The 27,713-nt window shown below is 49.7% G+C and overlaps 1 protein-coding gene across 1 annotated transcript in view; it reads right to left on the bottom strand.

The window, feature by feature from the left end:
* Window positions 1-24,791, bottom strand: part of SV2A (synaptic vesicle glycoprotein 2A) — a 51,478-nt gene extending 26,687 nt beyond the window's left edge. Inside the window, exons 1-2 of the mRNA XM_083477057.1 lie at window positions 24,466-24,791; window positions 7,925-9,003 (exon numbers count right to left, since the gene is read on the bottom strand). Coding sequence (XP_083333183.1) covers window positions 7,925-8,513 — 589 coding nt within the window. The 5' untranslated portion in view covers window positions 8,514-9,003; window positions 24,466-24,791. The remainder of the gene's footprint in view (window positions 1-7,924; window positions 9,004-24,465) is intronic.
* Window positions 24,792-27,713: the final 2,922 nt, after the last annotated feature.

Below are 27,713 nucleotides of genomic sequence, written 5' to 3'. Positions count from 1 at the left end.
GTCATGTGGCCAGCAGGACTAAGCCGCTTCTGGTGAACCAGAGCAGCGCACAGAAACACCATTTACCTTCCCGCTGAAGTGGTACCTATTTATCTACAGTGGTGCCTCGCAAGACGAAATTAATTCGTTCCGCAAGTTTTTTCTTCTTGCGAGTTTTTCGTCTTGCGAAGCACGGTTTCCCATAGGAATGCATTGAAAATCAATTAATGCGTTCCTAGGGAAACCGCCTTCAGACCAGGTCCGGGGACAGTCTGTCCCCAGACCTTTTCTGAAGGCTGGCGGGGGAAGAAGGAGTTCCCCGCAGGGCTCTCCAAGCTGCGGATAGCAGCCTGCTGCCCCGCACGAGGGGCGCTGTTAAGCAGAGCGCCCCTCGCGCGGGGCAGACATCTGCAGCTTGGGGAGCCCTGCAGGACTTCCCCGCAGGGCTCTCCAAGCTGCGGATAGCAGCCTGCTGCCCCGCACGAGGGGCGCTCTTTAGCAGAGCGCCTCTCGCGCGGGGCAGACATTCACAGCTTGGGGAGCCCTGCAGGACTTCCCCGCAGGGCTCTCCAAGCTGCGGATAGCAGCCTGCTGCCCCGCACGAGGGGCGCTGTTAAGCAGAGCGCCTCTCGCGCGGGGCAGACATTCACAGCTTGGGGAGCCCTGCAGGACTTCCCCGCAGGGCTCTCCAAGCTGCGGATAGCAGCCTGCTGCCCCGCACGAGGGGCGCTCTTTAGCAGAGCGCCTCTCGCGCGGGGCAGACATTCACAGCTTGGGGAGCCCTGCAGGACTTCCCCGCAGGGCTCTGCAAGCTGCGGATAGGCGCAGCAGGCTGCTATCTGCAGCTTGGAGAGCCCTGCGGGGAAGTCCTGCAGGGCTCCCCAAGCTGCAGGTGTCTGCCCCGCGCGAAGGGCGCTCTGCTTAAGAGCGCCCCTCGTGTGGGGCAGCAGGCTGCTATCCGCAGCTTGGAGAGCCCTGCGGGGAAGTCCTGCAGGGCTCCCCAAGCTGTGAATGTCTGCCCCGCGCGAGAGGCGCTCTGCTTAAGAGCGCCCCTCGTGCGGGGCAGCAGGCTGCTGTCCGCAGCTTGGAGAGCCCTGCGGGGAAGTCCTGCAGGGCTCCCCAAGCTGTGAATGTCTGCCCCGCGCGAGAGGCGCTCTGCTTAAGAGCGCCCCTCGTGCGGGGCAGCAGGCTGCTATCCGCAGCTTGGAGAGCCCTGCGGGGAAGTCCTGCAGGGCTCCCCAAGCTGCGAATGTCTGCCCCGCGCGAGAGGCGCTCTGCTTAAGAGCGCCCCTCGTGCGGGGCAGCAGGCTGCTATCCGCAGCTTGGAGAGCCGCTGCGCGCCTTCTCCTCTGTTCCCGGACCTCCCACCACAAGCCTTCAGGACAGGTCTGGGAACAGAGGAGAAGGTGCGCTGCGTTTCCCCGCTGTCCCAGGAGATTTCCCTATGGGCTTTCGTCTTGCGAAGCAAGCCCATAGGGAAATTCGTCTTGAGAAGCCTCTAAAAATCGGAAAACCCTTTCGTCTTGCGGGTTTTTCGTTTAGCGAGGCATTCGTCTTGCGGGGTACCACTGTACTTGCATTTTGATGTGCTTTCGAACTGTTAGGTTGGCAGGAGCAGGGACCGAGCAATGGGAGCTCACCTCGTCGCAGGGATTTGAACCGCCGACCTTCTGATCGGCAAGCCCTAGGCTCTGTGGTTTAACCCACAGCACCACCCGCGTTCCAGATGGTTGGAGGTAGAGCATAGCTATTCTGGCTAGTGGCCATCAGTAACCCTCTTCTCCTCCATGAGTTTGTCCAATCCTCTTTTGAAGCCATCTAGATTAGCGGCCAGTGTTTAACTCTGCGCTGCGTGAAGAAGTCCTTTCTTTCGTCTGCCCTGGATCACCCAACATCCGTCTTCACTGGAGCTCCTCAGTCATCCAGCCCTCCCTCCCCCAGTGCCACCCCACCATGAAAGGACAAATCTCTGCCTTTCCGGAGCATCCCTCTAGTCTCATCATTTGCATGAGTCACAGCTTGCTTTTCTCTCTCTCCCTCCCTCCCTCCTGCTCCAAACCATGCTGATTAGGAATGGCAGGTTGCTCAGGGCTTGCTAAAAAGCAATTTAGGGGCTAAGGGTGGGTGGCAGAGAGGAAAATAGAAAGAGAAGAAGACGTGCGTTTTCTCCTCGCCCTTAATCAACTGCTGGGAGAAATCCCCTCCTGATGAACTGTTGGCTTGGCAAAACATTGCCCCTCCTCCGCCCAGAAATCCACCTGATGCAGCCACAGCGCTACAAATAAGTTTGGGGGCAGATCCACGCCATATATTCAAAGCACACTCAATGCACATTTAAAGTGCACAGGGAAATCTCTCAGGGTGAGAGGCTGGGGAAAAAGAGGGACCCTCCCCATGTGTGAGGTGGGAGCACACACCCTTTACTGTATGGCTCAAAAGTTAAGATATATCTGCGAGAGATGATTCTGTACTTATCTATCCTTTCTTTCTTTTCTCTGTTATTTTATTCTTTTTCTTTTTATTATTTTTGTGTGTGTAATTAGTTGGCCTTTTATTGTACAGTGGTACCTCGGATTAAGAACTTAATTCGTTCTGGAGGTCTGTTCTTAACCTGAAACTGTTCTTAACCTGAAGCACCACTTTAGCTAATGGGGCCTCCCGCTGGCGCCACACAATTTCTGTTCTCATCCTGAAGCAACGTTATTAACCCAAGGTAATATTTCTGGGTTAGCGGAGTCTGTAACCTGAAGCGTATGTAACCCGAGGTACCACTGTAATGTGAAAAGTGTATATAAAACTGTATCAAAAAAGCGCACGGCTTTTCCCAAAGAACACTGGGAATTGTAGTTTCACCCTTTGCGGTGCTACCTTTCCCAGCGCCCCCAGCAAGCCGCAGTTCCCAGGATTCTTGGGGGCGGAGAGGTAAGCTGTACTGTAAATGTAAGACATGGCTTCAGTTTGAGGCTGACCACCAGGAAGGAAATATTGACTGTATTTGACTGCGTTGACAGACTGTGTTGACATAAGAGCTCTTGTGATGAGTTCTTGCTTGCGGTTTTCCCAAAAGACGCACCTGGTTGGCCACTGTGAGAGCAGGATCCTGGGCCAGATGGGTCACTGGCCTGATCCAGCAGGGCTGCTCTTACGTGCTTCCATCACCTGCAGAGGATGGCGGGGTCTCCTGCCAATCAGCTGGTCGCCAGTATCTCCAAGGCGCTGTTCCTTTGCTGGGGTGGTTTGATTTCCAGCGGGGCAGGCAAAGGAAAAACAAGCCGTCATTGTGACACCAGGCGACTGACATGTCAGTTGCCCGACTACATGGGACACAGGTGCACACACAACCTGCTTTTAATCTCTGCTGATGGGGTGCTAAGGGCAGCCCTACACGGCAACCCCCAAACTGGTTAAACAATTCTCCCCGTTCAGCCACATCGCCTGACAGAGGGAGAGGAGGCGCCATCCATCCAATGCTTCAGAGCCAGCTATTCCCGGCATCTGCTCCCTGGCAAGAACGCAAGCGGGTCATCTTCGGTCGAGGACGCTCCGAGTTCAGGAAGGGAAGACGGAGGAGGAGGAGGAGTTGATGGAGAGCAGGCAGAAAGAATCCCAAGAGGGTTCCCAGTTGCTGCCAGGCCAAGTTAGTGATGGCTTGAAGCACAAGCTCTCTGCGTGGATCTTTGGCAAGGAGGAGCTGCGGCTGACTTGGCCCCGATCCGCAAAGGGTGCCAGAGCTCAGCCTTCCAAAAAAAGATGTTGGCAGGTTCCTATTTAAATCAGTCGCTTCAACAGAACTGTGAGGACCGTGATCTTAGCTTATTTTTATAGGAAAGGCTGTATGAGGCTTCAATCCCCAGCATCTCTCTGGGCAGAGATGAAAATAGCATTTAAGCGCTGGGAAGCAGTCCGTCTCCAAAACGATGGAGAGCTGCTGCCAGACCGAGCAGACAACACTGGCCTAGATGGGCCCCATTGCTCTGACTCACTTCTACGATTCGATGAACAGAGAGACAGTGAAGACCCCCCCCTCTCTCTCCATAGCCTCTAGGCCAAAGGGAACCCCCTCCCCGGCCCCAATTTGGGGGCCTGTGGGAATGTGATGTCCTGTCTCTGCAGGCGTTCAGCAGGGGACATCAGCCTTGCCGCAGTGCAGTCTGCGCGGAGAAGCCGGTGTCAGTTTTGCCTCGAAATGCCAGCGTTTCCCCCCCACACACACATCGCCCCCGTAGGCCCTCCTCACTTTGGCGCCCCCGCAAAAAAGCACGGTTTCCTCTGCTCCCCCCGCCCTTCCACCACAGTTCCTTTTCAGAGGGATATAATCCTGCCTAAGCTTTTCCGCCACAGCAACCAGGGCCTCCGCAGTGCCTTGTGAAGCAGGGAGATAAGCTTGGGGGCCACTGCGATTCTGACACATTATTCCTAAATTAGGAATGGGGAGGGGGGGAACGAGAGAGAGAGAGAGAGGAGGCGATGAGTCACAACCTTGCCGCATTCCGCTCTCGAGCCTGGAGCAGAAATCCGGACTGATCACACCAGTGCAAAACTCAGTTGGGCCCAATTCGCCCCCTGCCTCCCATGACTGCAGCGGGCGAGGCTTCAACCCCGGCCTCTGAGCATGCAGCGACGTCCCTCTGCTTCGAGCCAGTTTTGTCGCATGAGATGGCCGAGTTAGGGATTAAGGCTGCGATGATTTTTGTCGTTGTCGCGATTCTACGGGGCTCCCCGCCTTTCAGCCCAGGCCATCGGGAAATGGCTGCTGTGAGGTCCGGTCTGTTTGCCAAAGCATTGTTGCGTTTATCGCTTTTTAAGATGCCGGTGATGTATACTGCGCTTCTAATAGGTTCTTGAGGTTGGTGGCTGCCTTGCGTTTTAATGAACTGTATTATTGTAGCAGAGACATCACCTTGCCTACAAAGGTCCATATAGTTAAAGCTATGGTTTTCCCAGTAGTGATGTATGGAAGTGAGAGCTGGACCATAAAGAAGGCTGATCGCCAAAGAATTGATGCTTTTGAATTGTGGTGCTGGAGGAGACTCTTGAGAGTCCCATGGACTGCAAGAAGATCAAACCTCTCCATTCTGAAGGAAATCAGCCCTGAGTGCTCACTGGAAGGACAGATCCTGAAGCTGAGGCTCCAATACTTTGGCCACCTCATGAGAAGAGAAGACTCCCTGGAAAAGACCCTGATGTTGGGAAAGATGGAGGGCACAAGGAGAAGGGGACGACAGAGGACGAGATGGTGGGACAGTGTTCTCAAAGCTACCAGCATGAGTTTGACCAAACTGTGGGAGGCAGTGGAGGACAGGAGTGCCTGGCATGCTCTGGTCCAGGGGGTCACGAAGAGTCGGACACGACTAAACGACTAAACAACAACAATTATTGCAGCTTAATGTGGTCTCCCATGCTTGGATCCTGCATGCTAAGGGATGGGTTGCCAATGCAATAAATAGTCAAGGGTGATGTTAAAATCCCACAATCCCACGTGTAATAAGTGAGCTTGACAAGGAGAAGGCACTGACTTCAGAGGAACACCAGAAGAGCCCAGATGCTGGAACAGCTGCCCAAGGGGGCCTGCCTAGTCCAGCATCCTGTTCTCACAGAAGCCAAATTCACCAAAGAACCTAGAAATCCAGATAGACTGCCTCTGGACCTGGAAGTTTCAAGATGACCCAAGAAGAGCACAGCTGCTGAATCGAGCTGAAGGGGATCATCAAGTCCAGCATACTGTTCTCACAGTGGCCAACCAGATGGCCAAATGGGGAATCCCGCAAGCGGGGACCTGAGTGCGAGAGCCCTCTCCCCATTTGTTACTCCCAGAAACTGGTATCCAGGGGCATGCTGCCTCCAACAGCCATTGTGACTAGTGGCCTCATCCTCCGCTGGTGAATTTGTGTAAGCCATCAGGCCAAAGGAGGCCCATCAAATCCAACCTTCTCACAGTGGCCAAATGCCCCTAAGAATCTAGGAGTTTAGATAGACTGTCTCTGGACCTGGAGGCTCCATCAGGACATGAGAAGGGCCAGATGGATTAGGCAAATGGCCCCCCTTGCCCTGTTCTCACAGTGGTCAACCAGATGCGTCTCCTGGGAAGTGCATTGGCAGGACCTGAGTGCAACAGCCATGCTCTCCCTGTCTGTGATTTGCAGCCACTGCCCCCGATAGAGGAGGCAGAACTTCACCTTCATGGCTAGTAGCCACCAGCAGCCTTTTCCTCCATCGATTTTTCTGAACTCCTTTAAAAATTGTGTCCATTGATACACCATGCGGCAGGGAATTCCATACTCCAGACTATGTCTCAGTCTGTGTCCAGACTGTTTAACATCCTGGCACTTGAAGGCAGCTCCGCAAAACGAGATGGTCAGGATTCAGGATGAACCACTTTGAACTCCATGTGGAGTAGAGGGCGCCTATGATTTCAGGGCAATTCCCAGTAAAAACCAAAACAAGAATGCCCTGAACGTAGCAAGCTAGCACATCAAACGGACAGCTATACAAAACCAAAGTCTTCCTGAAGCCCTAGCTCGCTACAGGTTTTTATCGTTAAGAGGCGGGGGAGAGGGGATCCCATGTAGAGGAATGTTTACAATTAATTAGAAGCTTCATCACTCACGCACACGCTGCCCAGCATCTGCCGACTCACTCTGTCTAATGGTAAGACCAGAGTTTGGACGTTGTTTCAGCACCAGCCATGCTTCAACTGAGTGTCCTTCTCCCCGCAGTGTCACGTTCCTGGGATCAGGCTCCCTTTACTTATTATTTGTATTTATTGTATTGTATTTCTCTCCCACCTTTTTCTCCAAGGAGCTCAAGGTCCTGGTCCGACACCCTAACTGCTACATCACCGCTAGCACTTCTCCTTCAGGGGATGAGGCAGGGGGCTGGAGTTGGAGAGGGAATTCTCCTAACCTGCCCCAGATGGGCACACTGAACCAGAAGAAGCCCTTGCACAAGAGGAGGCTGTTGGGCTGGTAGCCATTCAGCCCAAGGAGATGGCGGTGCCCTCCTCTAGTTGCTGCTCTAAAGCCCCAAGCAAAACCTCACCCTCCCCTGCTCTGTTGGAGTTGATATCTGCTAAAACATCTTGGGCCCCTTTAAATAAAGAGGCTCCTCCCACAGAAGGCGGGGCTAGCTGCTCAGATAGAGTTGCCTATTTATGTATCCGTTCTGGCTGGTGCTGAAACAACATCCAAGCTTTGCTCTCATGCATCCCTGCATGGAGCTGTCCAGAGTGCTGCTGAGACCTTATCTCCATATTACTGAGGCTGTCACTCAAGACACAACACGGCAAGTGTCCTTGCATTTGTGCCAAAAGCGGGGATAGCCAGCAGCTTGACTTACAGGTGCTGTTGGACCATGTCTCCAATCATCTTTGACTCTTGGTCGCTCTGTCTTGGACAGATGGGAGCTGTAGTTCAACAACCCCTAGAGGGCACCATGTTGGATATCCCTGTGCTAGGGTCAGCCGGCTCACCCTCTGCCTAAAACCCATGCAAACAGCTTATAGAGACTGTCAATGAGGCTTTTTCAAACTTGGATTTCGCACTTGTGTGCTATCTTGGGGCAGGTGGAGTTGTCTGAAAGGCGGCGTACAGTGGACGCTCGGGTTGCGAACGTGATCCGTGCAGGAAGTACATTCGCAACCCGCAGTGTCTGCAACCTGCAGCGCCACGTCTGCGCATGCGCGGGTTGCAATTCAGTGCTTCTGCGCATGCGCAAAGTGTGATTTAGCGCTTCTGCGAATGCACAAGCGCCGAAACCTGGAAGTAACCCATTCTGGTACTTCCGGGTTTGGCGTGGTGCACAACCCAAAATCACGCAACCTGAAGCATCTGTAACCCAAGATATGACTGTACACATAAATGCCAACCTATATCCCAGCCCCTTAAATTCAACATCAAGTTGCCGCCGCCACCAGCAGCCCATTTTCTCCTTGGTTGGGGAGACTTACCCAGCATGCCTTTATTGGAGTCCGACAAGCACATATCCTTCTCGGCGCTGGGAAGAACAAAGCCCACCACGAAGATCTCCACCCCGTCAGCCATGAGGGCCAGCCCCAGCACAAAGTACAGCGTCCACTGGAACCTCCCGTGTCCACATTCCTGGAGGATCAGCTCATACTGCTGGGCCAGTTCTTCCTTCTCCTTCTTCTTGTCCCCTTCCAGGTCGTCAAAGTCCCTGAACTCGCTCACCACCTCCTGGTTGGCCGTCAAGTGGTCCCCACTCTTGATGGAGTCATTCCGGGGGATGCCCTGGTACTCTCCTTCGTAGATCTCATCGTCCTCGTCGTGGCCCTCGGTGGCGTCGCTAGAGGCCCCCTCATCGTCCACTGCCGGCTCCCCACGATAGTAGCCATCCTGGGGCTGGTAGTCCTCGTCGTCATCATCCTCCTCAAAGCGGGCATAGGAACGCTTCGTGTACTCATCCTGCACCCGGTCTACCCCTTTGCCTACCTTCTTGGTGGCGTGCTTCTTCACTTCCTTGGCAATGTCTTTCGCCCCGCGGATGAAGGCGGTCCGGTCTCTGAAACCTTCATCCATGGTGTTCTGGCTTTGGGGGTCAAAGGGAGAGGAATATGCTCGGGAGGTCTTCTCAGTTCAGCACCCAGAACGGGTGGACAGCTCCTTCCTTCCGAATAAGAGAAACCTGCAGGGTCTTCCCAGTTCAGCACCCAGAAAGTGTGGACAGCTCCTTCCCTTTGTTGGCAGATAAATGCACTCCAGAGAACTAAGCTTACAGAGTCTTCTCAGTTCAGCACCCAGAAAGGGTGGATAGCTCCTTCCGAATAAGAGAAATCTGCAGGGTCTTCTGAGTTCAGCACCCAGAAAGGGTGGACAGCTCCTTCCCCTTGGAGGGTTATCCACCCAAATTACAAGGCTAACTTGAGGCCTTCCAGCAGGCGGGTGAGAGCCGTTTCGAGGGCTGCCCTCTGCCAAGCTGAAGCCCCCATCCGTCTAAGTCCTAGCTTGCCTTTGGGGAGCCAACGGGCCAGTGGAGGGAGTCGCTCCTTCTGCGTGGGTGGTGATGGGCCTGCAACGACGACAAAGCAAAAACCAGAACACTTTAGACATGGAACGAAGGACAGGAGCAAATTCACACAGAAGGGAGCCTGTAAATTGTTCTGCCCAGACACTCAGGTCCAGCTCCGAGGGCCTTCTGGCGGTTCCCTCGCTGCGAGAAGCCAAGTTACAGGGAACCAGGCAGAGGGCCTTCTCGGTGGTGGCACCTGCCCTGTGGAATGCCCTCCCACCAGATGTAAAAGAGAAAAACAACTACCAAACTTTTAGAAGAGGCAGCCCTGTTTAGGGAAGCTTTTAATGTTTAATAGGTTATTGTATTTTAGTGTTTTGTTGGAAGCCGCCCAGAGTGGCTGGGGAAACCCAGCCAGATGGGCGGGGTATAAATAATAAATTATTATTCTTATTCTTATAAATCAAACTAGCATGGCGAAACTGGCCAAAGGAGGAATGCACATTTAGTGGATCTGGCCCCATAAAGAACATAACAAGAGCCTGCGTGAGGGAGTTCCATAGTTTAACTATACCCTGTCAAAGAAGTCCTTTCTTTTGTCTGTCTTTAATCTTCCACAACCCAAACCTGCAAGATCCTCAGAGTCTCTTCCAGCTCTAAAATTCTATGATTCTATCATATGAGTAGCCAGCTTCTCCGAACGAAATAACTGTGACAGAGCCCACACTAACCCTACCGCCCCAAACTAGGAGTCTGTTACCGCTCGTGACAAACTTATGCTTTTTGAAATGTAAGCCAAAAAAACCGGAGAGTGCTCATCTCCAGGAATTCCGGGGTGTGCTCTCGCTCACAGGCATGCCTCTCCCACCAGGAAAAGAAATTCTTCCACCTTTGCATGGAACTAGCTGGCAGCGCTAAGTACATTTAAAATAATAATACTAATATTTTTTATTGAATGATTTTATGTTACAAAAAACATTACAACCATACTACCGCTAAATATAATTGAGAAATAAATACATCAATATTTAGTTTATTTGTTATTTACCGTCTTCTTTCCTCCCACACATTCCATACAAAACACACATATGTACACACACACACACACAATGAAAAATGATAATAAATGATAATAATGAAAGTAAATATTTTCCCCCTTTTATCTTACAAAATCTTTTCTTCAGTTTTGACTTCCTGTCAAGTCCCTTCGCATACGTTTTATCTTACAATCGAATGTACACAAAACAATAAAACAATACAAAGCAGTGCTAAGTACATATTTTGAAAGCTCCAGACTTATCCCCAGCCCCCCCCAAAAAATTTTTTACCTCCAATACATAGTTAAACTATGGAACTCCCTCCCACATGAATTAGGGATGGCCAACAGCTCTGAATACCAGTTGCTGGAAGCCACAGGAGAGGAGAGTCTTGCCCTTGGGCTCAGGTCCCGTTTGAGGGTTTCCCACATCATCTGGCTGGCCACTGTGAGCACAAGATGCTGGAGCAGATGGGGCCCCTTTGGGCTAATCCAACAGGACTCTTCCTATGTTAATAACATAGGATGGGGACCCCCCCACACACACACACAAAACACAACCCTGGGCATTGAATGAGAATGCTCCCCCTCCTTGCGTTAAGGGCATCTGTTCTTTCTGCAGGGGAAGAACCATTTTAACATCCCCCAACAGGCAGCAGGCAGGCCCCAATTTCCAAAAACAAATCAAGCGCACAATTTGCCGGAATGAAAAGGCCCAGACAACGAAGCTCCCTTGCTGCGGCAAGGGAGAAATAAACCTGCCGTTGTATATTTTTAATATGCTTGTTATTCGTGAACTATGGCGCTGCACTCCTGAACTGTGAAAACTCAGCCGTTGTAAATAAAGCTGACTCTGGCGTTTTCGTTTTAGCAGAAGGAGGGGTGTTTGTGTGTGTGTGTGTGTGTGTTTTGGAGAGTGGGGAGATACAGTGAGAAGTATTTGAATGGTAAAGGTAAAGGGACCCCTGACCATTAGGTCCAGTCGCGGCGCTCATCTCCCTTTATTGGCCGAGGGAGCCGGCGTACAGCTTCTGGGTCATGTGGCCAGCAGGACTAAGCCGCTTCTGGCGAACCAGAGCAGCGCACGGAAACGCCATTTACCTTCCCACCGGAGCGGTACCTATTTATCTACTTGCACTTTGACGTGCTCTCGAGCTGCTAGGTTGGCAGGAGCAGGGACCGAGCAACAGGAGCTCACCCCGTCGCGGGGATTCGAACCGCCGACCTTCTGATTGGCAAGCTCAAGAGGCTCAGTGGTTTAACCCAGAGTCCCTCATTTGAATGGTAGGGTTATGCCATTTGACTTGTAGCACAGACAGTCTTCTCAGAGCGGGCAGATTCCTCCAGGAAGCCCACAGTCCAGTCATGGAGACAAGAGCCCTCACTGTGACTCAGAAGAACAGAGAATCATATAGAAGGGACCCTAAGGGTCATCTAGTCCAACCCCATGGAATGCAGGAATCAGAGCTAAAGAATCCCTGACAGATGACCACCCAACCTCTGCTTACCACATACCTATGGGACCGCCTCTCCTGCTATGCCCTGCAGAGGACCTTAAGGTCCACAAATGACAACATTTTGGAGGTCCCAGGTCACAAGGTGGTTAGATTGGTCTCAACTAGGACCAGGGCCTTTTCAGTACTGGCCCAGACTTGGTGGAACGCTCAATCACAAGAAACCAGGGCCCTGTGGGACTTGACATCTTTCCGCAGGGCCTGCAAGACAGAGCTGTTCTGCCTGGCCTTTGGTTTGGACTCAGTCTGACCCTTACGTTTTCCCCTCCCCTTATGGTTTTGATCTATGAGCTACTTTTAAAATGAGGCTGCATTTTAAATTGCATTTTAACCTGTATTTTAAATTGGTAGGTTTTTTCCCCCTATTACGTTTTTACTGTAATTTTACTGGTGTTAGCTGCCCTGAGCCCGGCTGTGGCCGGGGAGGGCAGGGTATAAATAAAATGTATTATTTTTATTATTTATTATTATTATTATTATTAATTAATTAAAAACCTCCAAGGAAGGAGAGTCTACCATCTTCCAAGGGAGTCCGTTCCACTGTTGAACAACCCTCAGAAAGTTCTTTCCAAGGTTGAGTCGGAATCTCTTTTCTTGCCACTTAAATCTATAGGTTCAGACCCTGCCCTCTGCAGCAGACAAGATTGCTCCATCTTCCGGGGGGCAAACCTTCAAATATTTGAAGATGGCTGTCATATTGTCTTCTGCATCGTGTCTCCTGCAAGCCTTCCAGATATTGCTGGACCCCAATTCCTGGCCATTCCCTATGTTCACTGCTAAGACCTATTGGAGTTGGAGTCCAGCAACAATATGGCCACATTACAAGTGAACAGTGAAGCCCAAGCAGCCCATAACAAGCCTTATATTTTATTAAAATTAAGCGGCAGCGTTGATCCAAGATGTTCGCATCGGGCTCGCAGCCAGACAGGCACCCAGGCCGGGAGCCAAACGGCAACCGAAGGGGAGAAGCTGGGGAGATCTTTTCACAGCCTTGTTCAATGTCAGCCTTAAAACAAAGAGGAAGTGTTGTGTAGTGGTTAGAGCATTGACCTAGGAGCAGGGAGAGACCACGGCTTAAATCGCACACATTCAGCCATGAAGCTCACTGCGTCTGACCTTCAGCCAGACACTGTCTCTCAGCCTGATCTACCTTACAGGTTGTTGTTGTTGGGAGGAGGGTCTTAAACGACAACAAGGACCTGGGAGACTAGGGTTTGAATCGCCCCACTTAACCAACCTTTCAGGGTTGTCGTGATGATTGACTGGAGGGGAGGAGAGAGCTATATACACCACCTTGAGCTCCGTGGAGAAAAGGGTGAGGTCGAAAGGCCATAAAATAAATGAATTGGGATTTTGTTGTGGTGGCAGCAGCGTTTGTTGCTGCTTTCGATATTAACCTTTTGTACCTCTATTTTAGATCCTGTGCTTTACGTGGAAATTGTTTAAATTGGTTGTTTACTTTTGGGGGTTTTATTCATAGCCTGTTATTACTTTTGCTATGCTTATAATTATGTGATTTTTTTGTTTGTGCCATTATTTTTTATTATTTTTACCCCGCCCATCTGGCTGGGCCTCCCCAGCCACTCTGGGCACCCTCCAACAAAATATTAAATTACAGTAGTGCATCAAACATTAAAAGCTTCCCTAAACAGGGCTGCCTTCAGATGTCTCCTAAGAGTCTGGTAGTTGTTTTTCTCTTTGACATCTGGTGGGAGGGAGTTCCACAAGGGGGGGTGCCACCACCAAGAAGGCCCTCTGCCTGGTTCCCTGTAACTTGGCTTCTTGCAGTGAGGGAACTGCCAGAAAGCCCTCGGCGCTGGACCTCCGTATCCGGGCTGAATGATTGGGGTGGAGACGCTCCTTCAGACAAGCCATCTTGAGCATGGCTATAACTACGGAAAGCGTGCAAGCCAATAAAATTACGTTCACGGTGCTATGTGAACCTTGGCTAAGACTTTACCGTTCTTCCAGACATCCTTACATAAGAGCAGCCTTGCTGAATCAGGCCCATGGCACCCACTACCCGGATGCCCCAAAAGGAAGCCCCTGAGCAGGATCTGACCACATTCTCTCCTCCATTATTTTGTCAAAACATTGCTACCCCTCCTCAGAGGGCATCCCCCTGTTTCTAGACAGCTAAGCATTTAGGACGTTCGCTTATCAACAACCAGATGAAACTGAAATGAAAAGGAGGAGGGGAGGAAACACGAGGAAACACGTCACTGATAAATCCTGTGGGCCGTGAAATGGATTTTTAAATTTTATTTTAAATAGACCAACCGGTTGTTTCAAAGACTCTCGGTCCCCCCTTTTTTTTTATAATCGCCTGCCCCAGGGAAGAGGGGAAGCAAGGGGAGTAAGGGAAGGGATTTATGAGGATGAATGCAAGTATCCCACAGTTTGCCAAGCAACCCTGCTCCCTCTCTCTCTCTCTCTCTCTCCTCCGCTCGAAATAGGATGCTATTTTTAAGCACTGGTAGCAGAAGCATGTCTGGTAGGAAGAGGAACAGGCAGGTTATGCATGAACAGATGTCTGAGTATGGATGTATACAAGGTTTTTTAAAAATAAAAAATACAAAACAGACACTTGTCCGGTCGCCTGTAGCAAGCTGAAAGGACCGGCCAGTGAATTTTGGAGCAGAATACACCTTTCTAATTTGTTACATTCCCATTTACATGTCTCTAATAACTGAACAGGGACGCGGGTGGCACCGTGGGTTAAACCACAGAGTCTAGGACTTGCTGATCAGAAGGTCAGCGGTTCGAATCCCCACGACGGGGTGAGCTCCCATTGCTCGGTCCCAGCTCCTGCCAACCTAGCAGTTCGAAAGGACGTCAAAGTGCAAGTAGATAAATAGGTACCACTCTAGCGGGAAGGTAAACGGTGTTTCCGTGCGCTGCTCTGGTTCGCCAGAAGCGGCTTAGTCCTGCTGGCCACATGACCCGGAAGCTGTATGCCGTCTCCCTCAGCCAATAAAGCGAGATGAGCGCCGCAACCCCAGAGTCGGTCACGACTGGACCTAATGGTCAGGGGTCCCTTTACCTTTACCTAACAAAGAAGTATATCATAGAATCATGGGATTGTAGAGTTGGAAGGGACCCCAAGAATGATTGAGTCCAACCCTCTGCAATGCAGGGATCCTGCCCATAGCCATCCCTGGGTGGGCTTGAACCAATAACCTTTTGTTAACAGCCAGATGCACGACCCATTGTACCACCTATAAATGCATGAATGGATTTCTGAGTGTTGATATATATAAGGTGGGTTGGTTGGGTTTTTTTAAGCCACTTGTCTGAATGCCTGCAGTGAGTCGAAACTGCTTCCAGAGAACCAGACATCTTTAACTAAAATATGCCTTTTCCCGTTGGTTATGCCCCCATTTCCAGGCCGTCATGGATACTAGCCAAGTAGAGCCAACCTTATCTTTTGCTTGGGAAACCAGAGTTTAATGGGCCAGAAAGGAATAGCTAAGTCGCTAGAGCATGAGAATCTTAATCTCGGGGTTGTGGGTTTGAGCCCCATGTTGGGCAAAAATATCCCTGCATTGCGGGGGGTTGGACTAGATGACCCTCAAGGTCCCTTCTGACTCTACAATTCTGTGATTCTATGATAATGCACCCTATAGGGTTTTGGACTACAACTCCCATCAGCCCCCAGCCAGTATGGCAAAACTGCCTGCTCCGGCACACCCATACTATCTGGGGGCTTGATGGGAGTTGTAGTCCGAGAAGATCATCTAGGGGGCACCAGGTTGGGAATAGCTGGTTGGATGGGTGGGTTTCCTCAGGAACTGAAGTGTACACATAGATCATCCCTGGGATGGCAGAGATATTGGGAGAGGTCAGGAGAGCCCGAACCAAAGGATTGACTATGCTCAGTTACAGATATGCCTTATCTATCTACCTCTATCTATCTATCTATCATCTATCTATCTATCTATCTATCTATCATCTCTTTATCTAGAGCACTTGTACCCCGCTGTTCAGCCAAAAAGTCTCCTGGAATGGCTTTTGTTGTTGTTTAGTCGTTTAGTTGTGTCCGACACTTCGTGACCCCATGGACCAGAGCACGCCAGGCCCTCCTGTCTTCCACTGCCTCCCGCAGTTTGGTCAAACTCATGCTGGTAGCTTTGAGAACACTGTCCAACCATCTCACCCTCTGTCGTCCCCTTCTCCTTGTGCCCTCCATCTTTCCCACCATCAGGGTCTTTTCCAGGGAGTCTTCTCTTCTCATGAGGTGGCCAAAGTCTTGGAGCCTCAGCTTCAGGATCTGTCCTTCCAGAGAGCACTCAGGGCTGATTTCCTTCAGAATGGAGAGGTTTGATCTTCTTGCAGTCCATGGGACTCTCAAGAGTCTCCTCCAGCATCATAACACAAAAGCATCAATTCTTCAGCAATCAGCCTTCTTTATGGTCCAGCTCTCACTTCCATACATCACTACTGGGAAAACCATGGCTTTGACTATATGGACCTTTGTTGGCAAGGTGATCTCTCTGCTTTTTAAGATGCTGTCTAGGTTTGTCATTGCCTTTCTCCCAAGAAGCAGGCGTCTTTTAATTTTGTGTCTGGTGTCACCATCTGCAGTGATCATGGAGCCCAAGAAAGTAAAATCGCTCACTGCCTCCATTTCTTCCCCTTCTATTTGCCAGGAGGTGATGGGACCAGTGGCCATGATCTAGAGTGGCTTACATACACTCAAAACAATACAGTCCCTGCCTGCACAGCCTTCCATTCTGAAAAAGAATGACACACAAGGACAGAGAGCTCAGTTGGCTAGAGCCTGGCACTGATAAGGCCAAGGTTGCAGGTTCGATCCCCGTACAGAACAGGTGCATATTCATGCATTGCAGGGGATTGGGTCCCTTCCAACTCCACAATGCTAGGATTCTATGAAAAAGGGACAGGGAAATAAAAAAAAATTAAAAAACCAACTCAGGCACTGGTTTCTAAATTTTGTTCCTCTAAGGAGAAGCTGGTCCAGTTCATTTAGAGAAAACGGGTGATAGAAGTGTATAAAATTACAAGTGGGAGGGAAGTTCTTCTCCCTCTATCAAAATGCTAGAACTCCTTGGACATCCACTGAAGGTAAATATGGGGAGATTCAGGATAGATAAAAGGAAGCCCTTCTTCATGCAGCACAGAGTTAAATTTTGGAACTCCCTCTCACATGAAGCAGTGACAGGACCAATCTAAAAAGCTAAAGGTAAAGGGATCCCTGACCATTAGGTCCAGTCGTGGCCGACTCTGGGGTTGCGGCGCTCATCTCACTTTATTGGCCGAGGGAGCCGGCGTACAGCTTCCGGATCATGCGGCCAGCAGGACTAAGCAGCTTCTGGCGAACCAAAGCAGCACACGGAAACACCGTTTACCTTCTCGCCGGAGTGGTACCTATTCATCTACTTGCACTTTGACGTGCTTTCGAACTGCTAGGTTGGCAGGAGCAGGGACCGAGCAACGGGAGCTCACCCTGTCGCAGGGATTCGAACCGCCAACCTTCTGATCAGCAAGTCCTAGGCTCTGTGGTTTAACCCACAGCGCCCCCCGCGTCCCTGTTCAGTTATTAGAGACATGTAAATGGGAATGTAACAAATCAGAAAGGTGTATTCTGCTCCAAGATTCACTGGCTGGTCCTTTCAGCTTGCTACAGGCAACCGGACAACTGAATCTATCCTATATTCAGGATAGATGAAAGGAAGTCCTTCTTCGTGCAGCGCAGAGTTAAACTTTGGAAGTCCCTCCCACATGAAGCAGTGATGGGCACCAATCTAGACGGCTTCAAAAGAGGGTGGGGCTAATTCATGGGAGGAGAAGGCTATCAGTGGCGACTGGCCATGAAGACTATGCTCTCCCTATGCTCCTGAATACCAGTCGCTGGAAACCCCAAGAGGGGAGAGCGGTCTTGTGTTCAAATCCTACATCCGGGTTGGCCACGTCAGAACAGGAGGCTGAACTAGACAGGGGGCCCTTTGGCCTGATCCTGCAGGCTCTCCTTACGTTCTTAAAGCTAATAAATTTAAGTTTCCGCTTCCTGTCTCTCCCACGGAGGCAGCTTTCCCCAGGTGACAGGAGAAGAGCCCCGGTGGAGCTGTGCTGCCAAAGCAAAGCTTCCATGTAGAAGAAATTGCAGTTTGGGGAACAGACGGGCACCAAGCAAGACAGGGAGCAGATCAGAGAGCTGAGCCATCATCTGCTAGGAAATTCTCTCTTTTTCTCTCACCATCCAATGTGGGGCAGTGGGTCTCTTGCCTGAGCACAAGGAGTCTGCCTCCGACGAGACCAAAGTTGTGCACATGTAAATAAACTAAATAATTACAGACGGGCTGGAGGCCAAATCCCTGGTCCCAGGGGCTTTCTGCTACTCGGGGAACAGGTGGAACAGCAGGTATGCTTTGTGCCAGAGGGAAAGTATGTCTTGGCTAGTAACTCTAGAGTTACTGGGAAGCTAGCGTGGCGTAGTGGTTAGAGTGTCAGGCTAAAGCCTGGGAGACTAGGGTTCGAATCCTGCACTTGACCACAAGGCTCACTAGGTGCCAGTCACTGCCTCTCAGCCTAGCCTACCTCACAGGGTTGTAATAATAATAATAATAATAATAATAATAATAATAATAATAATAATATATTATTTATACCCTGCCCATCTGAGCCACTCTGGGCGGCTTCCAACAGAATATTAAAATACTATAATCTATTAAACACTAAAAGCTTCCCTAAACAGGGCTGCCTTCAGATGTCCTCTAAAAGTCTGGTAGTTGTTCTTCTCTTTGACATCTGCTGGGAGGGCGTTCCACAGGGTGGGTGCCACCACCGAGAAGACCCTCTGCCTGGTTCCCTGTAATTTGTTGTGGAAGTTACTCAAGGAGGGGCAGAACCATGTACACTACCTTGAGCTCCTTGGGGGGGGGGGAATGTAGGATATGAAGGCAGTGAATGAATAAATAAACTTTTAATGGACTTTGGCGGGGTGCCTCCAGGCTGTCGGAGTTACTTGGGAGAGATACCAGCACACGCTGCAAATTTCAGTTTGCACGATTAAAGTGGGTCAAGGCTCATCCTGTCGCCGCGGCACAACAAATCCATTCCTTTTAAAAAATAATAATAATAAAGAAACTGACATTTTGCAGTTTGGACGAATGACTTAACAGGAAGACGTGCAAATGCCCCATAAGAAAATCAGAGTGGAGGCTCGTTTTCACATGGCCAACCCCGTAAACAAAATCAGAACAAACAATAAATGCTGTGTGTGGCTTAATCTCCCCGTAAGCTCTGGTCAAAGAGGGTTATTTATTTGTTTCATAAAATTAAACACCACTTGGTGTTAAACAAAAAACAAACCGCCAAACTTAAAGCAGTTTACCAAAAGGATAAAGTGATTAAAATGATCGGTAAGAAAAGGGAAGGATGCCACTAATGTCCATCTGCCTATTCACAAATAGAAACATGCTTTTTAGGGATGTTCAGAGATATATGCTGAAATTTTTATTTCCAAGGAATGCAAGTAAGCGCAGGAGGTTTCTAGTGGAGATGACGGGAATCCAAAAAGGGGTGGTGAGTGGCGGAACGAGAGGGAGAAAATGCTGACACAAACGGTAAGAGAAGGGACAGGATTGTGCCATAGAGGACGTCAGAAGATGCCTAGAAACGTATCTCTTTCACAGACCCTCTAAGTATCCCTATTTTTCCAGGGCCATCCATCCCTGTTTTAGAGAAGCTGTTCCGGTGTCTGATTTCATCCCGGAATGCCCCACTTTTCCTTCGGGTGCCCATCTCCTTCAGCCTCAGTTGTCCAGCCTTTAAAATGGGAACATAACACTGTCCTCGCCTCTCGACAAAAAATAAATCCTGGATTAATCCTGGATTTGCCGGGGGGAAATGAACTATCGCTTGCTAACGTTGGGGCTGTGTATTTAGCTAGCAAGGTGCTTGCCATCCTTCTGGGCTTAGTAGGGGAGATAGCATCTTGCAGACACACACCCACACACCCTGGGCATGTAGACAGAGTTTTAAGGACCCCCTCCCTCATTTCATAGGGGGTGGGGGGAGGAAAAGGTCTAGGCATCTACTGTCAAGACCATGGGTAGGCAAACTAAGGCCCGGGGGCCAGATCTGGCCCAATCACCTTCTAAATCCGGCCTATGGACAGTCTGGGAATCAGCATGTTTTTACATGAGTAGAATATGTCCTTTTATTTAAAATGCATCTCTGGGTTGTTTGTGGGGCATAGGAATTCGTTCATTTCCCCCCAAAAAATATTGTCCGGCCCCCCACAAGGTCTGAGGGGTGGTGAACCGGCCCCCTGCTGAAAAAGTCTGCTGACCCCTGGTCAAGACGGTAGGTGCAGTTTGGACCCCAGCCTCCCAAAATCCAGCAGCCGCTTTGCTTTCTATTATATGGAGGAAATATATGGAAATATATGGAGAACCAGTGTGGAATAAGGGGTTAGAGTGGTGAACTAGGCTCTGGGAGACCAGGAGCAGTGGCGGACTTTGGGGTCTCAAATTTCGGCAGGGCCCTGAATTTGTGCCATGCCGAAATTTGTGCAAAATCCATGCCTCTTGTGCTGCGTTCTACACCACGGTTGTGGCAGCCGACCAGTGAAACCACATCAGCCGCCCTACCCTAAAACCGCCTCTGCTGGGTTTGAATCCAAACTTGGTTATAAAGCAGACTTAGGCTGTGGTACTGGGAGCTGATCACTGTCTCTCTCGGTCTCACCAAGGTGTGGCGCTGTGGGTTAAACCACAGAGCCTAGGACTTGCCGATCAGAAGGTCGGCAGTTTGAATCCCCACGACGGGGTGAGCTCCCGTTGCTCGGTCCCTGCTCCTGCCAACCTAGCAGTTCGAAAGCACGTCCAAGTGCAAGTAGATAAATAGGTACCGCTTTGGTGGGAAGGTAAACGGCGTTTCCGTGCGCTGCTCTGGTTCGCCAGAAGTGGCTTAGTCATGCTGGCCACATGACCCAGAAGCTGTACGCCAGCTCCCTCGGCCAATAAAGTGAGATGAGCGCCAGTCACGACTGGACCTAACGGTCAGGGGTCCCTTTACCTTTACCTTTAGGCTGTGGTCTCACATACCTCACAGGGTTGTTTATTTTATTTTTAAAAATACCTTTCATTAAGGTTTCTAGAGAAAAATACAAAACTTAATATCTTTTTTCATATATATATATACCAAACCAAGACTTTTATCTAGGTAGAATCAAAACACAAAAGGGAGGGGGAGGGTCAATAGAAATGAATAAAAAGCATAGAAAAGAAGGGTTAAAGGGGAAAGGTAGAAAAAGGTTGTTGTGGGGATTAAATGAGGAGGGGGAGAAGAATCGCATGTGCCACTTTGAGTTCATTGGAGGGAAACAGTGGGATACCAGTGCAATAAATAAAAAATAAAATGATAAGTTGAGTACTTGGGAACTGTGGCTCTGTATCTGGAATAAGGTTCTTGGGGGGGGGGGCTCAGAGCCACCCACCAGCTCTCCCGCTTCCCTCTCTCATATCTGAAATCTTAAGGTGGTTATCCAGCTAAGTCCTGCTCTGTGAAGTGAATGGGCCTACGTGAGTCACGCTCATCAACTTCAGTGAGTCTGCTCTGCATAAGACTGGCATTGAAAAGACAAGCCTTGGCATTCATCGGGGTTTTGATTTTGTCTGGAAATCCTATCTGCCGTTGAGACTGACCGTTTCTTTGCTCCAGATCCACAGATTACAGTGGAACCTCAGGTTATGTACTTAATTCGTTCCGGAGGTCCGTTCTTAACCTGAAACGGTTCTTAACCTGAAGCACCACTTTAGCTAATGGGGCCTCCTGCTGCCGCCGTGCCGCCGGAGCACGATTTCTGTTCTCATCCTGAAGCAAAGTTCTTAACCTGAAGCACTATTTCTGGGTTAGCGGAGTCTGCAACCTGAAGCGTATGTAACCTGAAGCGTATGTAACCCAAGGCAGTGGAGTAGCGTGGGGGGTGCAGGGGGGGCCGGCCGCACCGGGCGCAACATCTGGGGGTTAGGGTTAGGGGGCGCAAATCCACGGGTTAGGGGGCGCAAATTACTTGCCTTGCCCCGGGTGCTGACAACCCACGCTATGCCACTGACCCAAGGTATCACTGTACATACAACCTGGCTGCCTTGTCTCCCACAGAACTCAATAGGAGCCATTTGGAGCTCAACCTGTCTCTCTTATCCTCATGACCCGGCCCCCCTTAAATCTGCATGGCCCCGCCCAGGGCTCCGTTCGTCACACTGAAGTGTAACACAGAGACTGGAAGCGGGTTTTGAAAGGAGAGGACAATGCAGGGAAATCGTTGTACAGGCTGTGCATTGGCTGTGATTCCTGAATTGCAGGGGGTTGGTCTAGAGGACCTTTGAGGGTCCCTTCCAACGCTACAATTCTCTGATTCCATGTCCCCCTATCCTCGCTTGAATTAATTCTGCGTGCAGAGGCGTTCGTTTTTACCTTCTCTGACCTCTTTCGAATGCCGCAGCACCTCCTCTTGAGCATACGTATTTATTTATTTATTCATTTCTTTATGTAGAATTTATAAAGCGCTTGATTGCAAACCAAAAGCTCAAAGCGGTTTACAAAAGAAGAAGAAGATAAAACCGTAACATTATCACTGGAAAGAAATTAGCAGCAATGATTTCAAAGCCTTTTGAAAAGTGGAAATAGCAATAGACCAAACACAGAATTAAAACTCGCATCAACTGTCTAAACACCTGAGCAGGCCCGGGTTTAAAATAAAAATGTTTTTAGCAGGTGCCAAAAGAGTGCCTGGAAAATGCCACTGCCTGATATCAATAGGCAGGGAGTTCCAAGGTATAGGATGAATTCTGAATAAACTGGTGGTATAGAAAGGGCCTTGGCTGAAGAGGCACACACACATACCTGTGCACATATTGAAACGAACACATACTCAGAAAGAAACCAAAAACGAGAGCACAGAGAAGGTCCCACTGCATGATATCAAGTGGCAGGGAGTTCCAAAGTTTAGGATGGTTGCTGAATAAACCGGTGGTCTAGGAGGGTCCTTAGCTGCAAGGCACGCACACACGCACACTGTGCACAAATGGAAACAAACACTTATGCAGAAAGAAACCTAAACCTGTGCAATGAAAGTGCTTGCCTGATATCAATAGGCAGGCAGTTCCAAAGGTGCCGAGTGTGTTTCCTCCCTGCCTCTGCACATTCAGGATCCTGAATGGGCCTCTGAAGCCGAATCAAGCCCATTCAAAGGTGCCTGCATCAGCTCTCTCCTTCTCCACTGGGATGGGTTTCTGCGTGTGGGTCCTTTGTGACCATCTCTGTGTGTTATCGAACGCAACTTTTGAAACCACAATGAAAGGAAGATAAACACTGCATCTTCAGGGCCTAGTGTTCGGCTTGACAAGGTCACCCACTGAACCACAGCTTTGAAAAAACAACAACCCACATCTTTGCCTTCTCCCTCCTAATTCATTGCCCTCTGATGACTGATTTAAAAGCACACAACACGGATTCAGAGAGAGAGAGAGAGAGAGAGAGGAAGGACATGGGGTATTTATCATGTTGTATTGACCGACTTGGTCAGGAAAGAACTGGCTTACAAATTAAAATTAAAACATCAATGCAGGAGCAGTCACGTGTGGGCTCCCCCCAGCCAACATCTACCCCCACCCAATTCTTCCATCCGTTTTGCATCATATTTGGAAGTCGGGATCTGTCTCTATCTTCTCCCTCACCCCCCAAAATGCTGATCAAACATAGCTTTCCCCCCCACAGGAGTCCAATGACCTTATTTCAATATCACAGCAACATCCACCACCACCACCCCCCAAAAAACACCCTGTAAGGATGCTGTTGAGTCAAGGGACCTGGGAGGGGAGGTTAAAATAATATATAATGGCTGAAAATGATGGTGGGGGGGTTAAGAGAGAGTGGTGACCCCTTTAGGAAATCCCTCCTCCCCGCTTTGTTAGCGTAGCAAAAGAAAGATTCCCGAACTCACCAATTTTCAAAGGCAGCGGGGTAAAAGAGTTTTTAAGAGATCTGAAGGGGGGAGGGTGGAATGAGAGGTTCTCAAAATTCGGAAGCCGGAGGCAGACCCCCAACTCCCCACCCCACGCCTGTCCCACATTTTCCTTGAATGACATATCATAAGCTTCAATTCCAGCCTCTAAATGTCAAAACGCCCTGATTTTCTTTAAAATAAGGGAACCATCTCCAGAAGGCTGAAATTAAAACCTTCCTCAGCACACCCCACACAATCCAGCCTCTCTTTTTTAAAAAAAGGAAAAAAAGACGGGTATTTTTAATTTCTGGCATTTCCTTTCCGCCATCCATTCTCCAGGCTCACCCCGTTCATACAAATGGTGTATGTGGCAAGGATATTGTTGCCGGGGGCAGGATATCAGAAACAACCTCCCCTGAGTGCCCCCCCACACCCCACAATCAAATTATTTGGTGGGCCCTGGGAAGACAGAGGGGGGGGGATCCAGTCTGCAGAAAGATGAGCGCAGAGTTAAGAACAGCCGCTACCACTAAACACCCCGAATTTGCAATTCTGAACACCCCCAAGGTCATTCCTTGCTCTGTGTGTGCACACTTCGGCCCTTCCAAATTTCAATTCCACCCCCCCCCCCCGTTTGCAAAGCCAGATATAAATAAAACCTCCCGTAAAACCGAGATTCCCAAGTCAGGAAGCCTAGTCTTCCCTTGGCCAACTATGGCTCCCAAGCCTGACTGCCAAGAAAGATGAAGGATGCCACAAGAAATTGGCGAGGGGGGGGAGGCGAGAGGAAGAGAGACTTGCAGAAATTCAGGCCGAACCCAAAGGCAAGGTTTTCCAGGACAAAATGGCCACAGCACACCGAGGAAGAGATGTGGTGGTGGTGGTGGTGTAATTTGGGGGGGGGGGTGGTTTTGCCACGCCACGCACCCTCAACAAGGTGGCGGAAAAAGGCAGCCAGGCAGGCACCTAAGGAAGAGAGCGGAGATAACCCTGCTTACCTGGCTCCTGTGGTACCCAGACACAGCTCTCCTCCTATCTCAGGCGCTCACCATCAGCCGGCAAAGGATGCTACTGCAACCAGGATGCAGGAGGAGGGGAAGGACCAGAGCTGGCGGGAGGGAGCAGCGTTAACACTGCAGCTTCCAGCGAGGAGAATGAGGATGGGAGAGTCCATTGTGGCAGGGAGAGGAAGGGAGGGGCGGGCAGGCGAAAGAGAAGGGGTTGATGGGGGGGGGTGAGATGCAGTAAGGGGTTCAGGACCAAGCAAAATTGGGCAGATTTGGGGGAGAGAGAGAGGAAATAATCGGCTCTTCCCCACCCCCTGCGCTCAGTTACCTTCGGTCTCCGTGCTGGAAGACCTTTGCAAGCTCAGGTTTCTGCAGGCTCGGAGATATTTTTTTTCGTTTTAACCCCAAAAAGGGGAGTCGAAGTGACTAATGGCCTCGTTAGGCAGTTCCAGCTGACGGTGTGGTTTTTGTTTTTCTTTTTCTTTCTTTCTTTCCCGGTGGTGCGAAGGCAGGGGCGCCGACTTATAAAAAATATTGGGGGGGCCCATACCGGAACAAAAAGGGGGGAGAGCTTTTTGCTGGTAGATTCCCTTTGAAAGTCCCCAGAATGGGGAACGAAAGGTTAAAGGGTGGGGAAAGGAAGGGTTAAATGGATGCGGGGGGGGGTTAAATTAATCTCGTTTTCTTTTATTTGTAAAAAAAATGTTATTCGTCTATTTGTTGCATTTCTGTCCCACCTTTTCGTCTCCAAAGAACTCAACGTGGTTCTACCTTCGTCCTCGTTGAATTCCACACAACAGCCCTACGAAGTAGGTTGAGATGAGGGGCAGTGACTGCCTCAAGGTCACCAGTGCTGGATTTAGGGCAGTGTGGGCGGTTCCCATGCACAAGGCGACGAGCCGAGGGGGGCGCAAAATTGAGAAGACCCATAACTGAGAAGATCCATTTGGGGGTGACAATTTTTGGCTGCACTCAGGGCGCCATATTACCAGAGATTATCAAAGTCTGCTCCGAGGTCACCCAGTATGCTTCATGGCCAAGTGGAGATTTGAACCCTGCTCTCTCCTGGATCCAAGTCTTACACTCTAACCCTAGCTTTCTGGTTGCAGGGAAGGAAGAAAACAGAACAAGGAAGCTCCTTGGTTGATGTCAGTAGGGACTGATACATACCACACTGCCTCCTCCAACAGGATATTTTAGCCTGCCAGCGGAAGGGAGCCAGTCTAACCTTGTTTGGAAGGCAATCCTATAATCTGGGGCAGCCACAGAAAAGGCTCTGTCCCTTGGGTCACCACCGACTGTGCCGCTGATGTTGATGGGACCAAGGGGAGAGACTCATTTGAGAATTTTGGCATCTGGGCAGGTTCGTATAGGAAGATGCAATCTTCCAGGTAGCCTGGGTCCAAGGCAATATATGCTTAAGACCATGGGTAGGCAAACTAAGGCCCAGAGGCTAGATCTGGCCCAATCGCCTTCTCAATCTGGCTCGCAGACGGTCCAGGAATCAGCGTGTTTTTACATGAGTAGAATGTGTGCTTTTATTTAAAATGCATCTCTGGGTTATTTGTGGGGCATAGGAATTTGTTCTTCTTCTTTTTTCTTTCTTTCAAAATATAGTCCAGCCAGCCCCCTGCTGAAAAAGTTTGCTGAGCCTTGCTTAAGACCATCTCTAAGCAGTCTACAAAATAATAAATACATTGAAACTGTGAAACTACAATATAATGAACTGCTATATTAAACAGCACTACAATGCAATGGCTTTAAAGAAGATGTTGTTTGTTGTTTAGTCGTTTAGTCATGTCTGACTCTAACCCTGGACCAGAGCACGCCAGGCACTCCTGTCTTCCACTGCCTCCCGCAGTTTGGTCAGACTCATGTTGGTAGCTTCGAGAACACTGTCCAACCATCTCGTCCTCTGTCATCCCCTTCTCCTTGTGCCCTCCATCTTTCCCAACATCAGGGTCTTTCCCAGGGAGTCTTCTCTTCTCATGAGGTGGCCAAAGTCTTGGAGCCTTAGCTTCAGGATCTGTCCTTCCAGTGAGCACTCAGGGCTGATTTCCTTCAGAATGGATAGGTTTGATCTTCTTGCAGTCCATGGGACTCTCAAGAGTCTCCTCCAGCACCATTAAAGAAGATAATCCCACCCAAAAACATAGCAGCACATTTTAAAACTTCAGCATTTACACCATCCTCAGAACCACTCCACTTTGTCATTAAAAAAAAAAATCAAGGTCCTAGTCCCTGTTGCTCAAAAGAGCAGCATTGAGGTTTCCATTAAAGGGAGAGGGGTCTTCAGCCACTGCTATAGAACACCTCTTTGCTCCTTTCTCTCTGACTCATGAAACCAAAACAAGACAAAGTCTCCAAATCCACTTCATCCACGTAGTTCGCCCAGATCCTCTGAATTAATTCTTGCTTTCCTGGTGCAGAAGTCTTGCGCCCTTGGTATACTACGAGCCTTTGGATACTCTAAAATGAGCGGTTGGAATCCTCTGTCTGGAGGATCCACGTTTCCACAGATAAGATCCTGAATGCTGAAAGCATTTGAGAGATACATAGAATCATAGAATCATAGAGCTGGAAGAGACCCCAAGGGCCATCGAGTCCAACCCCCTGCCAAGCAGGAAACACCATCAGAGCACTCCTGACATATGGTTGTCAAGCCTCTGCTTAAAGACCTCCAAAGTAGGAGACTCCACCACACTCCTTGGCAGCAAATTCCACTGTCGAACAGCTCTTACTGTCAGGAAGTTCTTCCTAATGTTTAGGTGGAATCTTCTTTCTTGTAGTTTGGATCCATTGCTCCGTGTCCGCTTCTCTGGAGCAGCAGAAAACAACCTTTCTCCCTCCTCTATGTGACATCCTTTTCTATATTTGAACATGGCTATCATATCACCCCTTAACCTCCTCTTCTCCAGGCTAAACATGCCCAGCTCCCTTAGCCGTTCCTCATAAGGCATCGTTTCCAGGCCTTTGACCATAAAGGGGTTCTTCTTCTGTGGGGTTTCTTCTGCGAAGTAGTTGTGTGTGTCTTGGCATAGCCGATGGAATAGACCTGCTTCTTTTTCCCTCCCTCTGCACTGCAGCCTGGTTGGAAATTCAGCCCTCAAGTTTGGGATGGAGAGCGATACGATACGGTACAATACAATACAATATGATCTTCTTTATTGTCATTGTCCCATACAGAACAACAAAATTAAAATTAAAATCTACATAAGACATTCAAAACCAACAAGCCG

Source organism: Podarcis liolepis (genome assembly GCF_965112155.1).
Source record: "Podarcis liolepis genome assembly, chromosome: 15".
Lineage (NCBI taxonomy): Eukaryota > Metazoa > Chordata > Lepidosauria > Squamata > Lacertidae > Podarcis > Podarcis liolepis.
The sequence above is the reverse complement of the archived record's forward strand: the minus strand, read 5'-3'. Positions and strand labels throughout refer to the sequence as shown.